Source organism: Hypanus sabinus, chromosome 31, assembly GCF_030144855.1.
Source record: "Hypanus sabinus isolate sHypSab1 chromosome 31, sHypSab1.hap1, whole genome shotgun sequence".
NCBI lineage: Eukaryota > Metazoa > Chordata > Chondrichthyes > Myliobatiformes > Dasyatidae > Hypanus > Hypanus sabinus.
The window spans coordinates 2,046,685-2,068,086 of NC_082736.1; the positions used below are offsets into that span (position 1 = coordinate 2,046,685).

At 51.7% G+C, this 21,402-nt stretch overlaps 2 protein-coding genes across 4 annotated transcripts in view; one reads left to right on the forward strand and one right to left on the reverse strand.

Moving 5' to 3' along the window:
- Positions 1 to 21,402, reverse strand: part of LOC132383728 (pyruvate carboxylase, mitochondrial-like) — a 950,497-nt gene that overhangs the window by 366,993 nt on the left and 562,102 nt on the right. The gene's annotated exons all lie outside the window — the stretch shown is intronic.
- The window catches only part of lrfn4a (leucine rich repeat and fibronectin type III domain containing 4a), a 30,456-nt gene that overhangs the window by 2,845 nt on the left and 6,209 nt on the right, over positions 1 to 21,402 (forward strand). Inside the window, exon 2 of the mRNA XM_059954920.1 lies at positions 17,560 to 18,985. Within this exon, the coding sequence (XP_059810903.1) occupies positions 17,598 to 18,985 (1,388 nt within the window). The 5' untranslated portion in view covers positions 17,560 to 17,597. The remainder of the gene's footprint in view (positions 1 to 17,559; positions 18,986 to 21,402) is intronic.

Here is a 21,402-nt window from a genome sequence, read left to right on the forward strand (position 1 = left end):
CATATACACACAGTCACACTGACTGTACAATGACAACATGTACACACAGACCGTACGGTGACATGTACACATGGTCACACAGTACACACAGACTGTACGGTGACATGTACACACGGTCACACAGTACACACAGACCGTACAGTGACATGTACATACGGTCACACAGTACACGCAGACTGTACGATGACAACATGTACACATAGTACACACAGACCATACGGTGACATGTACACATGGTCACACAGTACACACAGACTTTACGGTGACAACATGTACACACGGTCACACAGTACACACAGACCGTACGGTGACAACATGTACACATAGTACACACAGACCATACGGTGACATGTACACATGGTCACACAGTACACACAGACCGTACAGTGACATGTACACACGGTCACACAGTACACACAGACTGTACGGTGACATGTACACACAGACTGTACGATGACAATATGTACACACGGACACACAGTACACACAGACTGTACAATGACAACATGTACACATGGTCACACAGTACACACAGACTGTACGGTGACATGTACACACGGTCACACAGTACACACAGACCGTACAGTGACATGTACATACGGTCACACAGTACACGCAGACTGTACGATGACAACATGTACACATAGTACACACAGACCATACGGTGACATGTACACATGGTCACACAGTACACACAGACTTTACGGTGACAACATGTACACACGGTCACACAGTACACACAGACCGTACGGTGACAACATGTACACATAGTACACACAGACCATACGGTGACATGTACACATGGTCACACAGTACACACAGACCGTACAGTGACATGTACACACGGTCACACAGTACACACAGACTGTACGGTGACATGTACACACAGACTGTACGATGACAATATGTACACACGGACACACAGTACACACAGACTGTACGATGACAACATGTACACATAGTACACACGGACCATACGGTGACATGTACACATGGTCACACAGTACACACAGACCGTACGGTGACATGTACACACGGACACACAGATTGTATGGTGACAACATGTACAAACGGTCACACAGTCACACAGACTGTACAATGACAACATGTACACACGGTCACACAGTACACATAGACTGTACGGTGACATGTACACATGGTCACACAGTACACACAGACTGTACGATGACAACATGTACACATAGTACACACGGACCATACGGTGACATGTACACACAGACTGTATGATGACAATATGTACACATGGTCACATAGTACACACAGACTGTACGGTGACATGTACACACGATCACACAGTACACACAGACTGTACAGTGACACGTACACACGATCACACAGTACACACAGACTGTACAGTGACACGTACACACGATCACACAATACACACTGACTGTACGGTGACATGTACACACAGACTGTACGATGACAATATGTACACACGGTCACACAGTACACACAGACTGTACAGTGACATGTACACACGATCACAGTACACACAGACTGTACAGTGACATGTACACACGATCACACAATACACACTGACTGTACGGTGACAACATGTACACACGGTCACACAGTACACACAGACTGTACAGTGACATGTACACACGATCACAGTACACACAGACTGTACAGTGACATGTACACACGATCACACAATACACACTGACTGTACGGTGACAACATGTACACATGGTCACACAGTACACACAGACTGTACAGTGACACGTACACACGATCACACAATACACACTGACTGTATGGTGACATGTACACACAGACTGTATGATGACAATATGTACACAGTACACATACCATCTGCACAGACTTGTGTCACACAGGCCAGACACATTACAGGCAGAGGGGCAGGTACACCAGGTACAAAGGTCCAATGGCTGGGGTTTGAACTGCGATACTACATCTACCCCCTCCCCCCCATACACACAGCACACACATGCATGCATACATTAACAGTAACAGACACCTCACACCCCCCCTGTGTCCATCATTATCTCACACTCCCCTCTCCGTATCCATTACCTCACACTCCCCTCTGTATCCGTTACCTCACACCCCCCGTGTCCATCTTTATCTCACACTCCCCTCTCCGTATCCGTTACCTCACACCCCCCCTCCGTATCCGTTACCTCACACCCCCCTCTGTATCCGTTACCTCACACCCCCCCTGTGTGTATCCTTATCTCACACTCCCCTCTCCGTATCCGTTACCTCACACCCCCACTCTGTGTCCGTTACCTCACACCCCCCTCTCTGTGTCCATCGTTACCTCACACCCCCACTCTGTGTCCGTTACCTCACACCCCCCTCTCTGTGTCCATCGTTACCTCACATCCCCACTCTGTGTCCGTTACTTCACACCCCCCTCTGTGTCCATCGTTACCTCACACCCCCCTCTGTGTGTCCATCGTTACCTCACACCCCCCTCTCTGTGTCCATCGTTACCTCACACCCCTCTCTGTGTCCATCGTTACCTCACACCCCCCTCTCTGTGTCCATCGTTACCTCACACCCCCCTCTCTGTGTCTATCGTTACCTGTCTCTGCCTTCTGTCTATGTTTGATCTTGGTGTTTGAAAACATTTTCCCCAGTGCGAGCAGTTGACTTTGGGAGTTCGGTAAGGCCCCCTGATCTGCCAGTGTATCTGGTGACGGGGTGTCTCTCACACAGACACACACACACACACACACACACACGCACAATGTACACTCAACAGCTCACCCGAGAACAGTCACGTGGTTGTACAGGGCAGAAGCAAACCCTTCGGCCCAACACACGTGTACCAAGATGGCTATCTCAGCTAGTCTGCTCTGCTGAAATCTGGCCCATATCCCTCTAAACCATGAACAAAACATGGAATTTAAGCCCTGTACCAAATGTACACACATGAAACATTGTACGCAGAACAGATGCACGTAGTAGACACTCCCGATAACGCCACTGACAGCCCACAATGTTAAATTGAGCCAGACATGATTACTGTTCCCCTGTGAAGTACGTGGAATGAGTTGCCAGAGGAAGCAGTTGAGGCAGGGACATCAACAATATTTAAAAGACACTTACAAAGGTACGTGGATGGGTTGTGAGGGAGACGAGATGAATGCTGGCTCTGGATTGGCCAAACGAGCTGCCGGCAAGAGAGGCTTTGATTTCAACATTTAAGAGAAATTTAGATAAGTACGTCATAATTTTATGTATTGCACTGTACCGCTGCTGAAAAACAAATTTCCTGACGTGTGTGAGTGATGATAAACCTGATTCTGATCTGGGTCTCTATTGTGGACTGAGAGTGGGAAGGGGGCAGGGAGAGGGGAATCATGGTTGGGAAAAGGGGAAGGGAGAGGGGAGGGAGCCGGAAGCACCAGAGAGACATTCTGTAATGATCAATAAACCGATTGTTTGGAATCAAATGACCTTGCCTGGTGTCTCAGGGCTGGGTGTGTCTGTACCCGCCCCCGACACTCCTTCTCTGCCCCCTGTCCCACACCCCTCCCACGGCGCTCCACCCTCACCATTCCCAACATCCTTTGCTCCCGCCAGATTTACAAACTCGCTCTCCGCTCCACGTTGACAAATACAGTACTGTGCAATAACTTAGGCAATCTCACGATATATATGTGCCTCAGACCTCTGTAGAATGCCGTTTAAGACAGCCTCTAATTCTCCTGAATTCCAGCCAGTATACTTCCAGGTCACTGAACCCTCTCTCCTCAGATCACTAATCACCTCGTCTCTGGAATCAATCTCAAGAACCGCCTTCAAAGGATGGATTTGACAATAGTCTGAATTCTCACCTTTAGAGTTGTCAGATAGGAATGCTTCCCAACGTCAGCTGAGTTAAACCACTCTTTCAAAGAGTCATCCTGTTGAATACAATGCAAAGTCTGGCACCCAGCCGATCAGGGGTAAAGCCCTCCCCACCACTGAGCACATCTACACAAAACGTTGTCCCAGGAAAGCAGCATCCATCATCAGGGACCCCAACACCCAGAGCATGCTCTCTTCTCACTGCCTCCATCAGGAAGGAGGTACAGGAGCCTCAGGTCCCACACCACCAGGTTCAGGAACAGTTATTACCCCTCAACCATCAGGCTCCTGAACCAGTGAGGATAACCTCAACTCTGAACTGATTCCATCGGGAAGGAGGTACAGGAGTCTCAGGTCCCACACCACCAGGTTCAGGAACAGTTATTACCCCTCAACCATCAGGCTCCTGAACCAGTGAGGATAACCTCAACTCTGAACTGATTCCATTGGGAAGGAGGTACAGGAGCCTCAGGTCCCACACCACCAGGCTCAGGAACAGTTATTACCCCTCAACCATCAGGCTCCTGAACCAGTGAGGATAACCTCAACTCTGAACTGATTCCATTGGGAAGGAGGTACAGGAGCCTCAGGTCCCACACCACCAGGTTCAGGAACAGTTATTACCCCTCAACCATCAGGCTCCTGAACCAGTGAGGATAACCTCAACTCTGAACTGATTCCATCGGGAAGGAGGTACAGGAGCCTCAGGTCCCACACCACCAGGTTCAGGAACAGTTATTACCCCTCAACCATCAGGCTCCTGAACCAGTGAGGATAACCTCAACTCTGAACTGATTTCATCGGGAAGGAGGTACAGGAGCCTCAGGTCCCACACCACCAGGTTCAGGAACAGTTATTACCCCTCAACTATCAGGCTCCTGAACCAGTGAGGATAACTTCACTCACCCCATCATTGAACTGTTCCCACAATCCATGGACTTACTTTCAAGGACTCTTCATCTCACGTTCTCGATATTTATTTATTATTATTATTCCTTTACTTTTGTATTTGTACAGTTTGTTGTCTTGTGCACTCTGGTTGAACGCCCAAGTTGGTGCGGTCTTTCATTGAATCTGTTATGGTTATGACTCCATTATGGATTTATTGAGTGCGCCCGCAGGAAGATGAATCTCAGGGTTGTACACGGTGACGGATGTGTCCTGTGATCTTTGAAGTTTTATGCCACACTCTGTGCTTCCTCCTGCCAACTCTGTCGATCACCCCATTCCCAATAAAGCCATTAAATCCAGCTCAACGAGAGAGAGAGAGAGAGTGCCATGGTAGCAGCAAAAGTGGAGCCTGGGGCCTTCCAGGATTCAGTTTTGGCGCCGCACTGTGAGGAGTCTCTGTATGTGCTCCCTGTGGAACGCATGGGTTTCCTCCCACAGCCCAAAGGGTAGGGGTCCTGTGGTTAGGGCACGGCTGATTGGAATTGCGGGTTTGCTGGGCACCACACACCTTGACGGGCCGGAAGGGCCTATCGCTAACTAAATCTTTAAAACCAGCGAATATGAAAATGCTTTGTTCATTAGCTGTGGAGCTCTGGAATTTTATGAAAGACTGGACGCTTAAGTTAAAATATTTGCTCGTGACTGAGCGATGGACTGTGGGCCAATGAGGGAACCGAAGATGGAGGAGTGAGATCAGAAAATAGACGATGTCTGTGAAAACCGTTATGAGACTGTGTGCACTCCGGCCAGTCAAACAACAGTCAAAAAAATTCCCCTCCCCTCCTCTTTCCTCAGTGTAGCTCCTTATCTCTTCTCACCTGCCTATTGCCTCCTTCCCTTTCTCCTATGGCCCACTCTCCCCTCCTGTGAGATTCCTCCCCCACCCACCTGGCTTCACCCATCACCTTCCAGCTGTCCTCCTTCCCCTCCCCCCATCTTTTTATTCTGGCATCTTTCCTCTTCCGATGAAGGGTCTCGGCCCAAAACGTCGGCTGTTCACCCTTCTCCATAGATGCTGCCTGACCTGCTGAGTCCCTCCAGCATTGTGTGTGTGTTGCTCTGGATTCCCAGAGCCTGCAGATTTCTCGTGTAGGTGAGGCCTACACGTAGTCAGTGAAGGTGCAACAGGAGTCGAAATGCCCCTTTCTACAGCTCAGGGAATGACCAGACAACATATCCATTTTCCCGGTCGACTCTCACATCCCCTGCCACTCTAGAGTGCTCAGAAGATCTGTGATTAGTCTTTAAAATATGGACTGAATGAGCAGGCATGTTCTTCAGGGATTTCTGAAGATCCATTGGAGGAACTTCACCTCCAGATGTTTAATGTTACTTGCCTGGCAGTAGGCCTCAGGCTCTTCCAGCCCCCCTCTCATCGCCGCTGGTGATGAGCCCGCCAGGTGATCTGACTGCTCGGGTGTTTGGCCACGCAGTCGTCTGTGAGCAGAGTGTGTAGGAATGGGCTCTGGAGGTTGAGGATGGCGGGGAGGGAGGAGCGGTTGTGCAGCCTGAGCTATCCGAGCTCGGTTGAGTTAGCAGTTCGATGCCCAGTTGTGCAACGGCCAAGGAGCAGCAGCTCGTTCGCCGAGTTCTGTCGGGCAACAGCGCTGAATGTTGAACAGCGTTAAATGCCAACGTCTGACTCGAAAAATGAGGGAACCAGCCTCTCCCTCTAAGAATTTTTAAGCAATTATGGTGGGTTAATCTAATTGTCTTGGGAATACATGGCAACGCTCAAGAGTTAAAAGATCTCCAGAAGCTCAAGTGGTTAATTTGTCTCCCAAGTGCTTCGCAGTGCTTCAGTGGCCCCAGTGCAGTTAAATTCATGCAAATTGGCACAGATCACACTCATTTCCAGAGGAAACGTTTGAAGGTCAAAATAGGTTCTGACAGGCACTGAAAAGAAATTTCATTTAAATCCTTTTCATTCATGAAATGATGAAGCCAATCCACGTGCCGAAATTGCCAGGTTCTGATAGGGAGCACCAGCAATTAAGGAGAGAGAAAGACAGATTTCTGGCTTCAGATGAAACAGATGTTCATTTACTGAACACAAACAATCTCTTAAATCCCCAAACTGAGACGTGTCAGTCTCCTGTGAGGAAGAGTTCCTCATAAATCCAGCTATTTAATATAAATATATCAGCAATCTGCACACATCTATTCATTCACACAGAGTATTTCCAAAGCCTGGTCACATTCGCAATACAGTCTATTTGCAGATTGCGGGATCTTACCAACAGTAAATGTACTGGGGAAGGGGAAAATTACAGTGCCACTATAAATGTGGCCCCCTGACTTACAGTGATAGCAGCCAGCTGATTTTTAACAGGTTTGTTTTAAATATGGCCCTGTGCATTAGTCTTAGACACATATATAAAGCTGGGGTGCACAGTACAGTAGTGATGTGATATATTGCACTGTACTGCTGCTAGCCTGCAGGTCACCCTTGGGCAAGGTGTAGCTCCTGCTTAGCCCCCGATCAGGGTGAGGTGAAGCCATGGGGGCAGGTGGTGGACGGTCGTACGAGCAGCCGGTGCAGATCACAAGTCCTGGTTATGTGACCACTGACGCCAGGCAGACAATCTCTGACCAGTATGGATAATGGCTGGGGTCACCCGTCTTGTAAAGACACTGCCCAGAAGAACAAACTGTGCAAATACAAAAATAAAGAAATAATACTAATAATAAATAAATAGGCAATAAATATCAAGATGAAGAGTCCTTGTAAGTGGGTCCATTGGCTGTGGGAACAGTTCAGTGATGGGGCAAGTGAATTTGAGTGAAGTTACCCCCTCTGGAATTAGAGTTGAGGTTATCCTCACTGGTTCAGGAGCCTGATGGTTGAGGGGTAATAACTGTTCCTGAACCTGGTGGTGTGGGACCTGAGGCTCCTGTACCTCCTTCCCGATGGAATCAGTTCAGAGTTGAGGTTATCCTCACTGGTTCAGGAGCCTGATGGTTGAGGGGTAATAACTGTTCCTGAACCTGGTGGTGTGGGACCTGAGGCTCCTGTACCTCCTCCCCGATGGAATCAGTTCAGAGTTGAGGTTATCCTCACTGGTTCAGGAGCCTGATGGTTGAGGAGTAATAACTGTTCCTGAACCTGGTGGTGTGGGACCTGAGGTTCCTGTACCTCCTTCCCGATGGCAGCAGTGAGCAGAACACGTCCTGGGTGGTGGGGGGGTCCCTGATGATGGAGGCTGCTTTCCTGTGACAATGTGCTCAGTGGTGGGGAGGGCTTTACCCGTGATGGATTGGTCTGTATCCATTACTTTCTGTAGGATTTCCCATTCAAGGACATTGGTGTTTCCATTCCAGGCTGTGAGACAGCCACAGACAGTCAGTAGATTCTCCACCACACATTATAGAAGCTTGTCAAAGTTTTAGTTGTCACAAAGTGCCACAGCTGACTGGCGGGTTATACACAAAATAGATGCTCACAGGCACGCCCAGTTTAATTCCTGAGATCATTCAGCTTCATCCAACAAAGACAAGTTATCATCGTTAAAATAATTCATAAGAACTTGAAAAGAATCCAATTAGAAAAACGAAGTAGAAATTTGATGGCAGAATTCACAACTCTGGACATTACAAAGTACTGAAATTTCTCCAGAATGTAATTGCATTTGTAACACCGCCAATCTAGCACACAAGGCCGAACTCAGACTCTCTGCTGAGGAGTGTCGTGCCCGTGTCCCTCGCTGGCAAAGGCAGGATAGGGGCCACAAAAATGTGGCCACGTGGTTTATGATGGCAAGTTTCAAGGAAGTTGGCTGAGGATATATAAATGTTTATACATTTGTTAAATTCTAATTGAAAAGGTGGCATGGGTTTTTTTTCTCTTTCTGAGGTCAAAACCTGATTTGATGACATACCTGAAATAATGCTTTCTCAACAGTGCAACCTTCCCTCAGTACCACCCCTCCCACAGTGTGACCCTTCCTCAGTACCACCCCTCCCACAGTGTGACCCTCCCTCAGTACCACCCCTCCCACAGTGTGACCCTCACTCGGTACCACTCCTCCCACAGTGCGACCTTCCCTCGGTACCACCCCTCCCACAGTGTGACCCTCCCTCGGTACCACCCCTCCCACAGTGTGACCCTCCCTCAGTACCACCCCTCCCACAGTGTGACTCTCACTCGGTACCACTCCTCCCACAGTGTGACCCTTCCTCGGTACCGCCCCTCCCACAGTGTGACTCCCTCAGTACCACCCCTCCAACAGTGTGACCCTTCCTCGGTACCACCCCTCCCACAGTGTGACCCTCCCTCACGACCACCCCTCCCACAGTGTGACCCTCCCTCAGTACCACCCTTCCCACAGTGTGACCTTCCCGCAGTACCACCCCTCCCACAGTGTGACTCTCCCTCAGTACCACCCCTCCCACAGTGTGACCCTCCCTCAGTACCACCCCTCCCACAGAGTGACCCTCCCTCACGACCACCCCTCCCACAGTGTGACCCTCCCTCAGTACCACCCCTCCCACAGTGTGACCCTCCCCCGGTACCACCCCTCCCACAGTGTGACTCTCCCTCAGTACCACCCTTCCCACAGTGTGACCCTCCCCCGGTACCACTCCTCCCATAGTGCGACCCTCCCTCAGTACCACCCCTCCCCACAACGTGACCCTCCCTCAGTACCGCCCCTCCCACAGTGATCCTCCTTCAGTACCACCCCTCCCACAGTGCGACCCTCCCTCGGTACCACCCCTCCCACAGTGTGACCCTCCCTCGGTACCACCCCTCCCACAGTGCGACCCTCCCTCGGTACCACCCCTCCCACAGCGTGACCCTCCCTCGGTACCACCCCTCCCATAGTGCGACCCTCCCTCGGTACCACACCTCCCACAGTGTGACCCTCCCTCGGTACCACCCCTCCCTCAGCGTGACCCTCCCTCACTACCACCCCTCCCACATTGTGACCCTCCCTCACTACCACCCCTCCCACAGCGTGACCCTCCCTCGGTACCACCCCTCCCACAGTGCAACCTTCTCTCGGTACCGCCCCTCCCACAGCGTGACCCTCCCTCGGTACCACCCCTCCCACAGTGTGACCCTCCCTCAGTACCACCCCTCCCACAGTGTGACCCTCCCTCAGTACCATCCTTCCCACAGTGTGACCCTCCCTCACTACCACCCCTCCCACAGTGTGACCCTCCCTCGGTACCACCCCTCCCACAGTGTGACCCTCCCTCGGTACCACCCCTCCCACAGTGTGACCCTCCCTCGGTACCACCCCTCCCACAGTGTGACCCTCCCTCGGTACCACCCCTCCCTCAGCGTGACCCTCCCTCGGTACCACCCCTCCCACAGTGTGACCCTCCCTCACTACCACCCCTCCCACAGTGTGACCCTCCCTCACTACCACCCCTCCCACAGTGTGACCCTCCCTCGGTACCACCCCTCCCACAGTGTGACCCTCCTTGAAGGGAAGGGAGAGGGGAGGAAGCACCAGAGAGACATAAGAAGAGAAATATAGAAGGAAAGAAACAAGAAACGGCAGAGAATCCCCTGAATTGTGTTGTAATCTGAGGAAAGTGTGGACATAATGCAGAAAATTTTTTAAACGCAGGCCTGGAGTCAGTGGAAAGGGTGCCAATCTCTTCATTGTAACAGAGCTAATGTCTCCGGTTTAATGCGGAAGTTAATATTTAATTCAGGGATCTACAAAGGAAATCATCTGTGTTGCATTTGTGCTTTTCCCTAAGCTCTGTAAACAACTCCTTCAGTAGATGAAAGTGACACAATTTGCCTGATAATTGCGGTGTCCCAATTTGTTTCTTTGCTTCAGCAGTTTGTTGACAATTGGCTCTGTGTTCAAAGTGCTTGCACTGCTCTCGGAACAATAAAGGCCTTGGCCCTGGCTCTGCTGGAGCTCACACACAAAACCCAGGCCTCGATGCACAGCCAACAGGCAAGGCAACGTGGCCCCTTTCTCCCAGAAGCCTCTGCTGTCAGAGAACATGCAGAGAACGTGCAGAAAGATGCCCCTCCGCCATCTAGCCCACCCCCTCCGCCATCTCTCTGCACCCTCCAAACCCCTCCCATCCACACTCCTCTCAAATGTTGCACTCAAACCTGCGTCCACCGTTTCTTCTGGCAGCTCGCTCCACACCGTCACCCTCCCCACACGCCGAGTGAGGAATGTTCCCACGTGCCCCGCAAACAGTCCACCTTTCACCTATTCAGACACAACCTCTAGTTCTAGTCTAATCTAACCTCAGTGGAAAAACCTGCCTGCACTTTCCTTAATTAGGAAGCTAATTTTGTAGTACAATGCTGTGCACAAATCTTAGGCATCCTAGTTATTTATATGTGCCCCAACACTTTTGCACTATACTGAATGTGGATGACAGGGCTTTGGAGGGATATGACCAGGGGCTCCCAACCTTTTTCATGCCACACAGCCTTACCGTGAACCAAAGGGTCCATGGACCCCAGGTTGGGAACCCCTAGACTGGTCAGAATATCTCGTCAGCATAGACTGGATGGGCTGAAGGGCATCGCTCCACCACTCTGCAATCAGCAGCCTAGCTATAATCTGACAGCCATCTTCCCTTTCCGCAGAAGTGTGCAAGGTAAAGTGTGATTCTGGGGTGGGGATGGGAAGAGTGAAAAGATCTCCACTTGCTGCTGGTGGCCAGCGCGGTGGGCGGGGGGGAGGGGGGGAATGCATTCAGCTTCCTCAACGTGGAACTGAGTGGGCAGCAGAGCTGGCCTGACTGCAAATCAGTCAATGATTATGGAAGAGGTTCTGAGCATTTAAAAGTTAATGGAATTAAACAGAATAAATCGCTTCCTAATTAACTTCCTCCAAGTTCCCTTGCCAACATGACTGTTGAATCCCTTCACCCCGGGCGTGTGACGCTTTCCCTCTGCCAATGGCACGAGGTGCCACCTGGGGGGGGGGGGGAATTCCTCCTGGCGCCGTCCCTGGGTCCAGGCTTGCTCTCTTCCACAGCCATTTCCGGAAAAAGGGATTGACGTTGAGGTCCTGGAAAGTGCGAGGGTGCTGAGGCCCTTCCTGGGGTCCTCACCTCTGCGCCCCAGCATCTGCCTGATTTTCCTCAACAGAATTAGAGTCAGGTTTATTATCACTGACACTTGCTGTGAAACTTGTGGCAGCAGTACAGTGCAATACTTAAAATATACCATCAATTACAATGAGAAATATTAAGTTGCGCATAAGGAAAGCAAGGATTGTGAGGTTGTGTCGATGGGTTAATTGTCCGTCCAGAAATCTGATGGCGGAGGGGAAGAGGCTGTTCCTAAAATGTTGAGTGTGAGTCTTCAGGCTCCAGGACTTTAGCTCCAGGCCGCAAACCTGCTGCCTGATTTGAGCATTGAGTGGAGGGAACGTCCTGGGTGTTCGGGGTCCCTAATGACAGGTGCAGCCTTTCGAAGATGCCATTGATGCTGGGGAACCTGCTGACACCCAGGAGCTGCTCACCCTTTCTGCTGCTGAACCCTGAGAATTACACCCAATCTGACTCACAGACCCTTCAGAAGGGTTTTGTAGGAATGATTTCCGGGCATGAGGAGAAGCTGGGGGCGTTCTCCTTAGAGTGGAGGAGGTTGAGCGGTTTGGCGGGGTGGAGATACGGCACCCCGTATCTTTTTGAACGTTTCTCTTCATTGTAACTCAGAGGCCTGCATTCCCTCTCCTCCTCCTTCTCCAAAGCCTCCACATCTCTCCCGGAACGGGCGACCAGTGCGGCATCCAATATAACTCAGCATAAGCTCAGAAGAGACAGGGGCAGAATTCGGCCTTTCGGCCCATTGAGTCTGCTCCACCATTCTATCCTGGCTGATTTATTATCCCACTCAACCCCATTCTCTTGTGCCTCCTCCCCATGACCTTTGACACCCTGACAAATCAACAATCTATCGGAGCCTCTGCTTTAAATTACCCAATGACTCAGGCCTGGCCAGCAATGAGCTTCACAGAATCAAAACCCTCTGGTCCTAGAAACCCCCCGTACAGAAAACATCCACTCCACATCCACTCTATCTGTGCCCTCTGCTCCTAGACTCCCCACTATAGGAAACATCCTCTCCACATCCACTGTATCAGTGTCCTCTGGTCCTAGACTCCCCCACTATAGGAAACATCCTCTCCACATCCACTCTATCTGTGTCCTCTTGTCCTAGACTCCCCCACTATAGGAAACATCCTCTCCACATCCACTCCATCTGTGTCCTCTGGTCCTAGACTCCCCCTCTATAAGAAACGTCCTCTCCACGTCCACTCTATCTGTGTCCTCTTGTCCTAGACTCCCCCACTATAGGAAACGTCCTCTCCACATCCACTCTATCTGTGTCCTCTGGTCCTAGACTCCCCCACTATAGGAAACATCCTCTCCACATCCACTCTATCTGTGTCCTCTGGTCCTAGACTCCCCCACTATAGGTAACATCCACTCCACATCCACTCTATCTGTGTCCTCTGGTCCTAGACTCCCCCACTATAGGAAACATCCTCTCCACATCCACTCTATCAATGCCTTTGAATACTGAATATGTTTGAATGAGATCTCACCCCCATACTTTGAAACTGTTTTGCGTCCAGCCCCAGAGCCATCAAACGCTCCTCTGATGTTTACTAGAATGTTCTGTGTTAACTGTCAGCTGACCTCATCTGGAACAACAAGGTGCCAGGACACCTCGTCGCGTCAGCCTCTCAACAGGCGGTACACGTTAAAGGATGGAATGAGGCATTACTCACACAGACAATTTACTTTCTTCTATAAATCCCTGGCTGCATTTACTACAGTTCCAGAAAATTCTGCTCGGCAATTCTTAATTGTTGTACAACACATGCAAGGCAAAACGATTTTTCATCGCTTCCTACAGCAGCCGCGGCAGGAGTTTCTCAGCAGCGAAAGGGAGTACTGACAATCCGAATTTAAGTGATCTGTCAATGTGACTGCTAATAGGCTGCTTCACAGTGTATTTTACTCGTCTTGCTTGACACTAATAGCAGAATCCAGGAATTACTCATGTTATGAATGAACAGCTTGGGGTGGGGGGGGAATTCAATCAAAAACAACTTCCACTCTTCATTCCTCAGCTGCTTCTTAATGCAAACAGTTTGTTCGTTATGTGCTGTGTCGTACAACGTGGGCGATCCCGGTCTTTCCATGACCAGGGCAGATTGTTCTACGGAACTGGTTTGCCATTGCCTCCTTCTGGGCTGTGTCTTTACAAGACGGGTGACCCCAGCCATTATCAATACCCTTCAGAGATTGTCTGCCTGGCGTCAGTGGTCACATAACCAGGACTTGTGATCTGCACCGGCTGCTCGTACGACCGTCCACCACCTGCTCCCACGGCTTCACCTCACCCTGATCGGGGGCTAAGCAGGAGCTACACCTCGCCCGAGGGAGACCTGCAGGCCGGCGGGGGGAAGGAGCCCCTCACACCTCCTCTGGTAGAGACGCATCTCCACCCTGCCCGAGGGTGACCCGCAGGTCAGCAGGGGGAAGGAGCCCCTCACACCTCCTCTGGTAGAGACACATCTCCACCTCGCCCGAGGGAGACCTGCAGGCCGGCGGGAGGAAGGAGCCCCTCACACCTCCTTTGGTGGAGACGCGTCTCCATCTCATCACTGAAATGCAAAATGATTACAAACACAAAGATGAATAAGAGGCTGTGATGAGTGAGTATGTACCCACGCACCCCTCACTCCAACTGACAGCACTGGAAGGAGATGGCTATTTTGCAAAGGGAGATCTGTGGGTTCTGGGGAGCTGGACCAATCGGAGAGAACTTTCAAAGGGCTAGCACTGGCATGATGGGCCAAATAACACTCTATTTAGTTATTGATTTTTTTTGGCTGACTTTTACACACATACATATATAGCTAGGGTGCCGAAGACTTTTGCACAGTCCTGTTGTAATTTTATGCCACAAAAAAACAAATTTCCTGACGTGTGTGAGTGATGATAAACCTGATTCTGATCTGGGTCTCTATTGTGGACTGAGAGTGGGAAAGGGGGTAGGGAGAGGGGAATCATGGTTGGGAAAAGGGGAAGGGAGAGCGGAGGGAGCGGGAAGCACCAGAGAGACATTCTGTAATTATCAATAAACCAACTGTGTGTCTGTACCCACCCCTGACACTCCTTCTCTGCCCCCTGTCCCACACCCGCTCCCACGGCGCTCCACCCTCACCATTCCCAACATCCTTTGCTCCCGACAGATTTACAAACTCACTCTCTGCTCCACTTTGACAAGTACAGCACTGTGCATCCTTAGCAGCTTAATGACATCTTTTATCCATCCGGGGAACCAGAACTACACAAGTTCTTTACATGTGGTCTGACCAACCACTTGTACAGCTGTGACATGAGTACGGGATCTCTCTCCTAAAGGGCCGGATGTCATTTAGAGGACAACCACGCAGTTTGTGGTCGTAATTACTGACAATTAGTTTGGTTTTGAAATTCTATGCCAGAATGAATCTGTGGTCTCAGGGCAGACGAGACAGAGCATCGTCAGAGAACTATAAAGAAACTCTACTGCAGGCTGATACGTGAACGTAACAGGGTTCTGCTGGTGCTGGAGGACGTCAGCATCCACAGAGGGGAAGAACTATTCGAGGTGTCGGGCTGAGACCCTTCATCTGGACTGGGAAGGAAGGGAGAAGATGACTTGTGGTTACTCTTCCAGTACGAATTCTACATCTCTCAGTCGCCCTTGGCGTGGTCCTCGCACATGGCCTGCCTGCACTGAACTTTCTGTGTAACTGGAACACATTTTAGCACTTTGATATACTCAGCACATGGCATGGTCTGTCTGGAAGGCAGGCTCGAACAGAACAGAGAACTGGACAGCACTAGGCAGGTTATTCAGGCCTTAGGCCATTCGGCCCATTGAGTCTGCTCTGCAATTTCATCATGGCTGATCCATTTCCCTCTCAACTCCAGTCTCCTGCCTCCTCCCCATGGCCTTTCTCACCTGACCAATCAAGAATCTATCAACCTCTGCCTCGAATACACTCAAATGACCTGGCTCCCACAGCCACTTGTGGAAACGAATTCCACAGATCCACCACCCGCTGGCTAAAGAAATTCCTCCTCATCTCCACTCCAAACAAACATTCCTCTATTCTGAGGCTGTGCCTCTGGTCCTAGACTCACCCACTATAGGAAACACCCTCTCCACATCCACTCTAGCTGTGTCTTCTGGTCCTAGACTCCCCCACTATAGGAAACATCCTCTCCACATCCACTCTATCTGTGTCCTCTGGTCCTAGACTCCCCCACTATAGGAAACATCCTCTCCACATCCACTCTATCTGTGTCCTCTGGTCCTAGACTCCCCCACTATAGGAAACGTCCTCTCCACATCCACTCCATCTGTGTCCTCTGGTCCTAGACTCCCCCACTATAGGAAACATCCTCTTCACATCCACTCTATCTGTGTCCTCTGGTCCTAGACTCCCCCACTATAGGAAACATCCTCTCCACATCCACTTTATCTGTGTCCTCTGGTCCTATACTCCCCCACTATAGGAAACATCCTCTCCACATCCACTCTATCTGTGTCCTCTGGTCCTAGACTCCCCCCACTATAGGAAACATCCTCTCCACATCCACTCTATCTGTGTCCTCTGGTCCTAGACTCCCACACTATAGGGAACATCATCTCCACATCCACTCTATCTGTGTCCTCTGGTCCTAGACTCCCCCACTATAGGAAACATCCTCTCCACATCCACTCTATCTGTATCCTCTGGTCCTAGACTCCCCCCACTATAGGAAACATCCTCTCCACATCCACCCCATTCACCCCCCCCCCCCCTTCCTTCCTTTAATTTCAACACATATAAACTGCTGGAGGAGCTCAGCAAGTCAGGTCTGGGACCGGAATGTCAGCTGGTTTTCTCCATCCATGGATGCTGCCTGACATGCAGAGCTACCCTGGCATATTGCTCGGGATTTGCAGCATCTGCAGAACCTGTTGTGTCCCCTCTCAAAGCCACTTAAACTGCTTCTGACACAACAGGACAGTATAAAACTCTTAGGCACATACATCTAGCTAGGGTGCCTGTGGGTTTTACACTGTACTGCAATAATTTCATGTATTGCACTGTACCGCTGACTCAAAAAAAACAAATTTCATGACGTGTGTGAGTGATGATAAACCTGATTCTGATCTGGGTCTCTATTGTGGACTGAGAGTGGGAAGGGGGCAGGGAGAGGGGAATCATGGTTGGGAAAAGGGGAAGGGAGAGGGGAGGGAGCGGGAAGCACCAGAGAGACATTCTGTAATGATCAATAAACCGATTGTTTGGAATCAAGTGACCTTGCCTGGTGTCTCAGGGCTGGGTGTGTCTGTACCCACCCCGACACTCCTTCTCTGCCCCCTGTCCCACCATTCCCAAAAACATTTGCTCCCACCAGATTTATAAACTGGCTCTCCCCTTCAAGTTGTCAAATACGGTATTCTGCAGAAGTCTCAGGTGCCCTAGTTTTTACGTACTGTTTGTGCCTGAGTCTTTCGCAGAGTACTGTAGATGTGCGAATGAGGAGCCACTCCCAATCCGCAGGCCTGTGTTTAACTCTCGGGGTAGTTGAATGAATCTGGAATGAAGCCGGGCAAATCTGGTGTGAGGATCGGGGGGGACCTTATCGGAGGGCAATTGCTCAGCGGTCGGTAAGGGTGGGCAGTGGCAGGCTAGGCTCACCGTGCTTGTGGGCCGGGTGGGGATGGGGACCGAAGGACTGAACCTGCCTCTCTCTCTCTGCCCCACACAGGTCGTGCGCGACGCGGTCTTCCCGCTGGACCTGCCACCATGGGGGAGCTGGGCCTGGGCCTGGGCCTGGGCCTGCTGCTGAGCCTGGCGTCCCGGGGCTGGGGCTGCCCTTTTCACTGCACCTGCCAGAACCTGTCCGAGTCGCTCAGCACCCTGTGCGCCAACAAGGGGCTGCTCTTCGTGCCGCTGAACATCGACCGGCGCACGGTGGAGCTGCGGCTGGCCGACAACTTCATCCGGGTGGTGGAGCAACAGGACTTCGTCAACATGAGCGGCCTGGTGGACCTCACGCTGTCGCGCAACACCATCAGCTTCATCCAGCCCTTCGCCTTCGGGGACCTGGAGAGCCTGCGCTCGCTGCACCTGGACGGCAACCGCCTGACCGCCATCCGCGACGACAACCTCAGCGGCCTGGTCAACCTGCAGCACCTGATCGTCAACAACAACCAGCTGGTCAGCGTCGTGGCCTCGGCCTTCGACGACTTCCTGGCCACGCTGGAGGACCTGGACCTGTCCTTCAACAACCTGCCGACGGTGCCCTGGGAGTCCATTCGGGGCATGGTCAACCTGCACACGCTCAACCTGGACCACAACCTCATCGAGTACGTGGCGGCCGGCGCCTTCGCCGAGCTGGCCAAGCTGGCCCGCCTGGACATCACCTCCAACCGGCTGCAGACGCTGCCGCCCGACTCGCTGTTCGCGCGCTCGCAGGCCGGCCCCACCGCGCCTCCGCCCGTCACCCTCAGCTTTGGCGGCAACCCCTTCCACTGCAACTGCGAGCTGCTGTGGCTGCGTCGGCTCGGCCGGCCCGACCACATGGAGACGTGCGCCACGCCCGCCCCGCTGGCCGGCCGCTACTTCTGGTCCATCCCCGAGGAGGAGTTCGTCTGCGAGCCGCCACTCATCACCCGCCACACCCACCGCGTCTGGATCCTGGAGGGGCAGCGCGCCACGCTCAGGTGCCGGGCCATCGGCGACCCCGAGCCCGCCGTCCACTGGGTCTCGCCGCGGGACAGGATCGTCGCCAACTCGTCCCGCCTCACCTCCTACGGCAACGGCACCCTCGACATCCTGGTCAGCACCGTGGGCGACGACGGGTCCTACACCTGCTTCGCCACCAACGCCGCCGGCGAGTCCACGGCCCGCACCGACCTGAAGATCATCCCGCTCCCGCACCGCGGTGGCGGCAACGGCACCGTCCGGGTGCTCCACGGGGACCCCGGCTCCTCCGACATCAGCACCAGCACCAGCGGCCGGCCGGTGCTCAATGGCAGCGACGGCCGGCCGGAGCGGGAGAGCGTCGTCTCCGTGCTGGACGTGACGGCCACCAGCGCGCTGGTCCGCTGGGCCAGGGCCAGCGCCCTGCAGCTGGTCTGGATGTACCAACTCCAGTACAACTCGTCCGTGGACGAGACCCTGGTCTACAGGTAAGGATCTCGGCAGGTAGTTCCCCTTAAGGGAGAGGGCCGGGGGAAGACCATACAGAGGAGCAGGCAGAGAAGATAAAACTCATGGTCTAGACAAGGTAGAGAGTGCGGGGAGAGGGGGGGAACTCACCACAATGGAGACAAATGTGGTGTGTGGCACGTCAGGGGGAGAAACCTGCAGTCAAACTTGGAGAATGAATTGTAGGAGGAGTGTGGTAGAACAGACAGATCGATAACTCTTTCAAAGTGGCATCACAGGCAGATAGAGAGTCTCTGGCACTCTGAGATTGTGTACGGGAGGTGGGACGTTATGTTGAAGTTGAATAGGACGTTGGTGAGGCCTATTGTAGCTCTGGTCACCTACCTATCAAAGAGTGCAGAGAAAATTTACAAGGATGTTGGTACAGGAGTTACAGGGAAAGATTAGATGTGGACATCATTCCCTGGAGCGCAGGAGATCTGATAATTATGAGAGTTGTGTATTGTCGCTATTTTTGTATGAGATGGCCCTATGTAAACTTCTCCCCCTGTAATACCCGTAACGGCCAGACAAGTTTGCAGAGGACATTCCCATTCCAGATTTATCAAAAAATAGCAAAATAACCAGGAAACATCAAAACTGGTCTTTTTTGACACTGAGGGGATTATCCAACCTCATATCCACACCACTGGCATGAGGTGTGCAGGTGGCAGAGAAGGAGTGTCAGGAGTGGGGGGGGCGGGTGGTGGCGTGGGTACAGACACACCCAGCCCTGAGACATCAGGCAAGGTCATTTGATTCCAAACAATTGGTTTATTGATCTTTACAGAATGTCTCTCTGGTGCTTCCCTCTCCCTTCCCCTTTTCCCAACCATGATTCCCCTCTCCCAGCCCCCTTCCCACTCTCAGTCCACAATAGAGACCCAGATCAGAATCAGGTTTATCATCACTCACACACGTCAGGAAATTTGTTTTTTTGTGTGGCAGCAGTATAGAATACATAGAATCACTACAGTCCTGTGCAAAAGCCTCAGGCACCCTAGCGATGTGCTTGAAACTTTTACAAAGCACTCTTATCAGGAGCTTAAGCCCCACCTTTCTCATTGTTATTTCAAGCATTCCTGTCTTCCCTCCTGCCTCATACCCTCAATAAACGTAACAGAAATAGCTCTGCTCATTAACCTTGTTCACTCACCACCCCCGAGATCTCTGACTCCCAGCTCAGTCTCCATTCTCAGCAACACCCTTTCTTCGCAGGGGGATGGATGGAGCGTCCGACCCTTAAAATGCCCCACCAACCTTGCCTTCAGCTCCTCGGTTAATCCCTGCCTGAAGCCCATCCTTTCAAAGATCACGGCCCATGATACGACAGACAGAGTGGGGAGTGTGGGGGACTCACCGGGGGTGGCAGTAGAGGCCATTGAGGAGACTCGGATGGAGGGCTATGTGGGAGGGAAGGGTAGGATTGATCTGAGAGTAGGTTAAGAGGTTGCCACAGCATCGTGGGGCTGAAGGGCCTGTGCTGTAATGTTCTCTGTCCTGTTAACAAAATTGTTGAGTATTGGGTGGCGTGTTGGAGATGTGTCTCTACCAAAGGAGGTGTGAGGGGCTCCTTCCCTCCGCCGGCCTGCAGGTCACCCTCGGGCAAGGTGTAGCTCCTGCTTAGCCCCCGATCAGGGTGAGGTGAAGCCGTGGGAGCAGGTGGTGGACGGTCGTACGAGCAGCCGGTGCAGATCACAAGTCCTGGTGATGTGACCACTGACGCCAGGCAGACAATCTCTGACCAGTATTGATGACGGCTGGGGTCACCCCTCTTGTAAAGACACTGCCCAGAAGGAGGCAATGGCAAACCACTTCTGTAGAGAAATTTGCCCAGAGCAGTCGTGGTCGTGGGTAGACCATGATGGACCATGTCATATGACACACATAGTGATGAGGTCATGTAACACGCACATAATGATGATGTCAGATGACACACATAATTGTGACATCGTATGACATGCATAATGATGATGTCAGATGACACAGAAAATGATGACGACAGCCTCAGATTCCAGCTCCGCCAATACTTATTGTTTTCCTCAGTGTCACTTTCCACTGCACAGTTACACCCTGATCCAGCAACAGCCAGTAATTAAACATGAAACCAGCTCCCACGACCATGGTAACTGTGGAACATCTGAACTCCATTTTAGGCCTTGTCTTTGGTTAGAAACGGCCCCTGCTTCTCGTGGAGGGGCCTCACTGTGCACCATCGCTCCATAAATCACAACGCAGCCATTGCAGGAAACCCAGGGCACTTCCCCTCAGAATCACAATCACTGGCAGATGTTATAATGCAGCAATACTAAACACTGTAAATTACAGTAAGTACATATATGAAAGAAGTTAAATACGTAGTGTAAAAGGAGAAAAAGTACTGAGGTGGTGTTTGTGG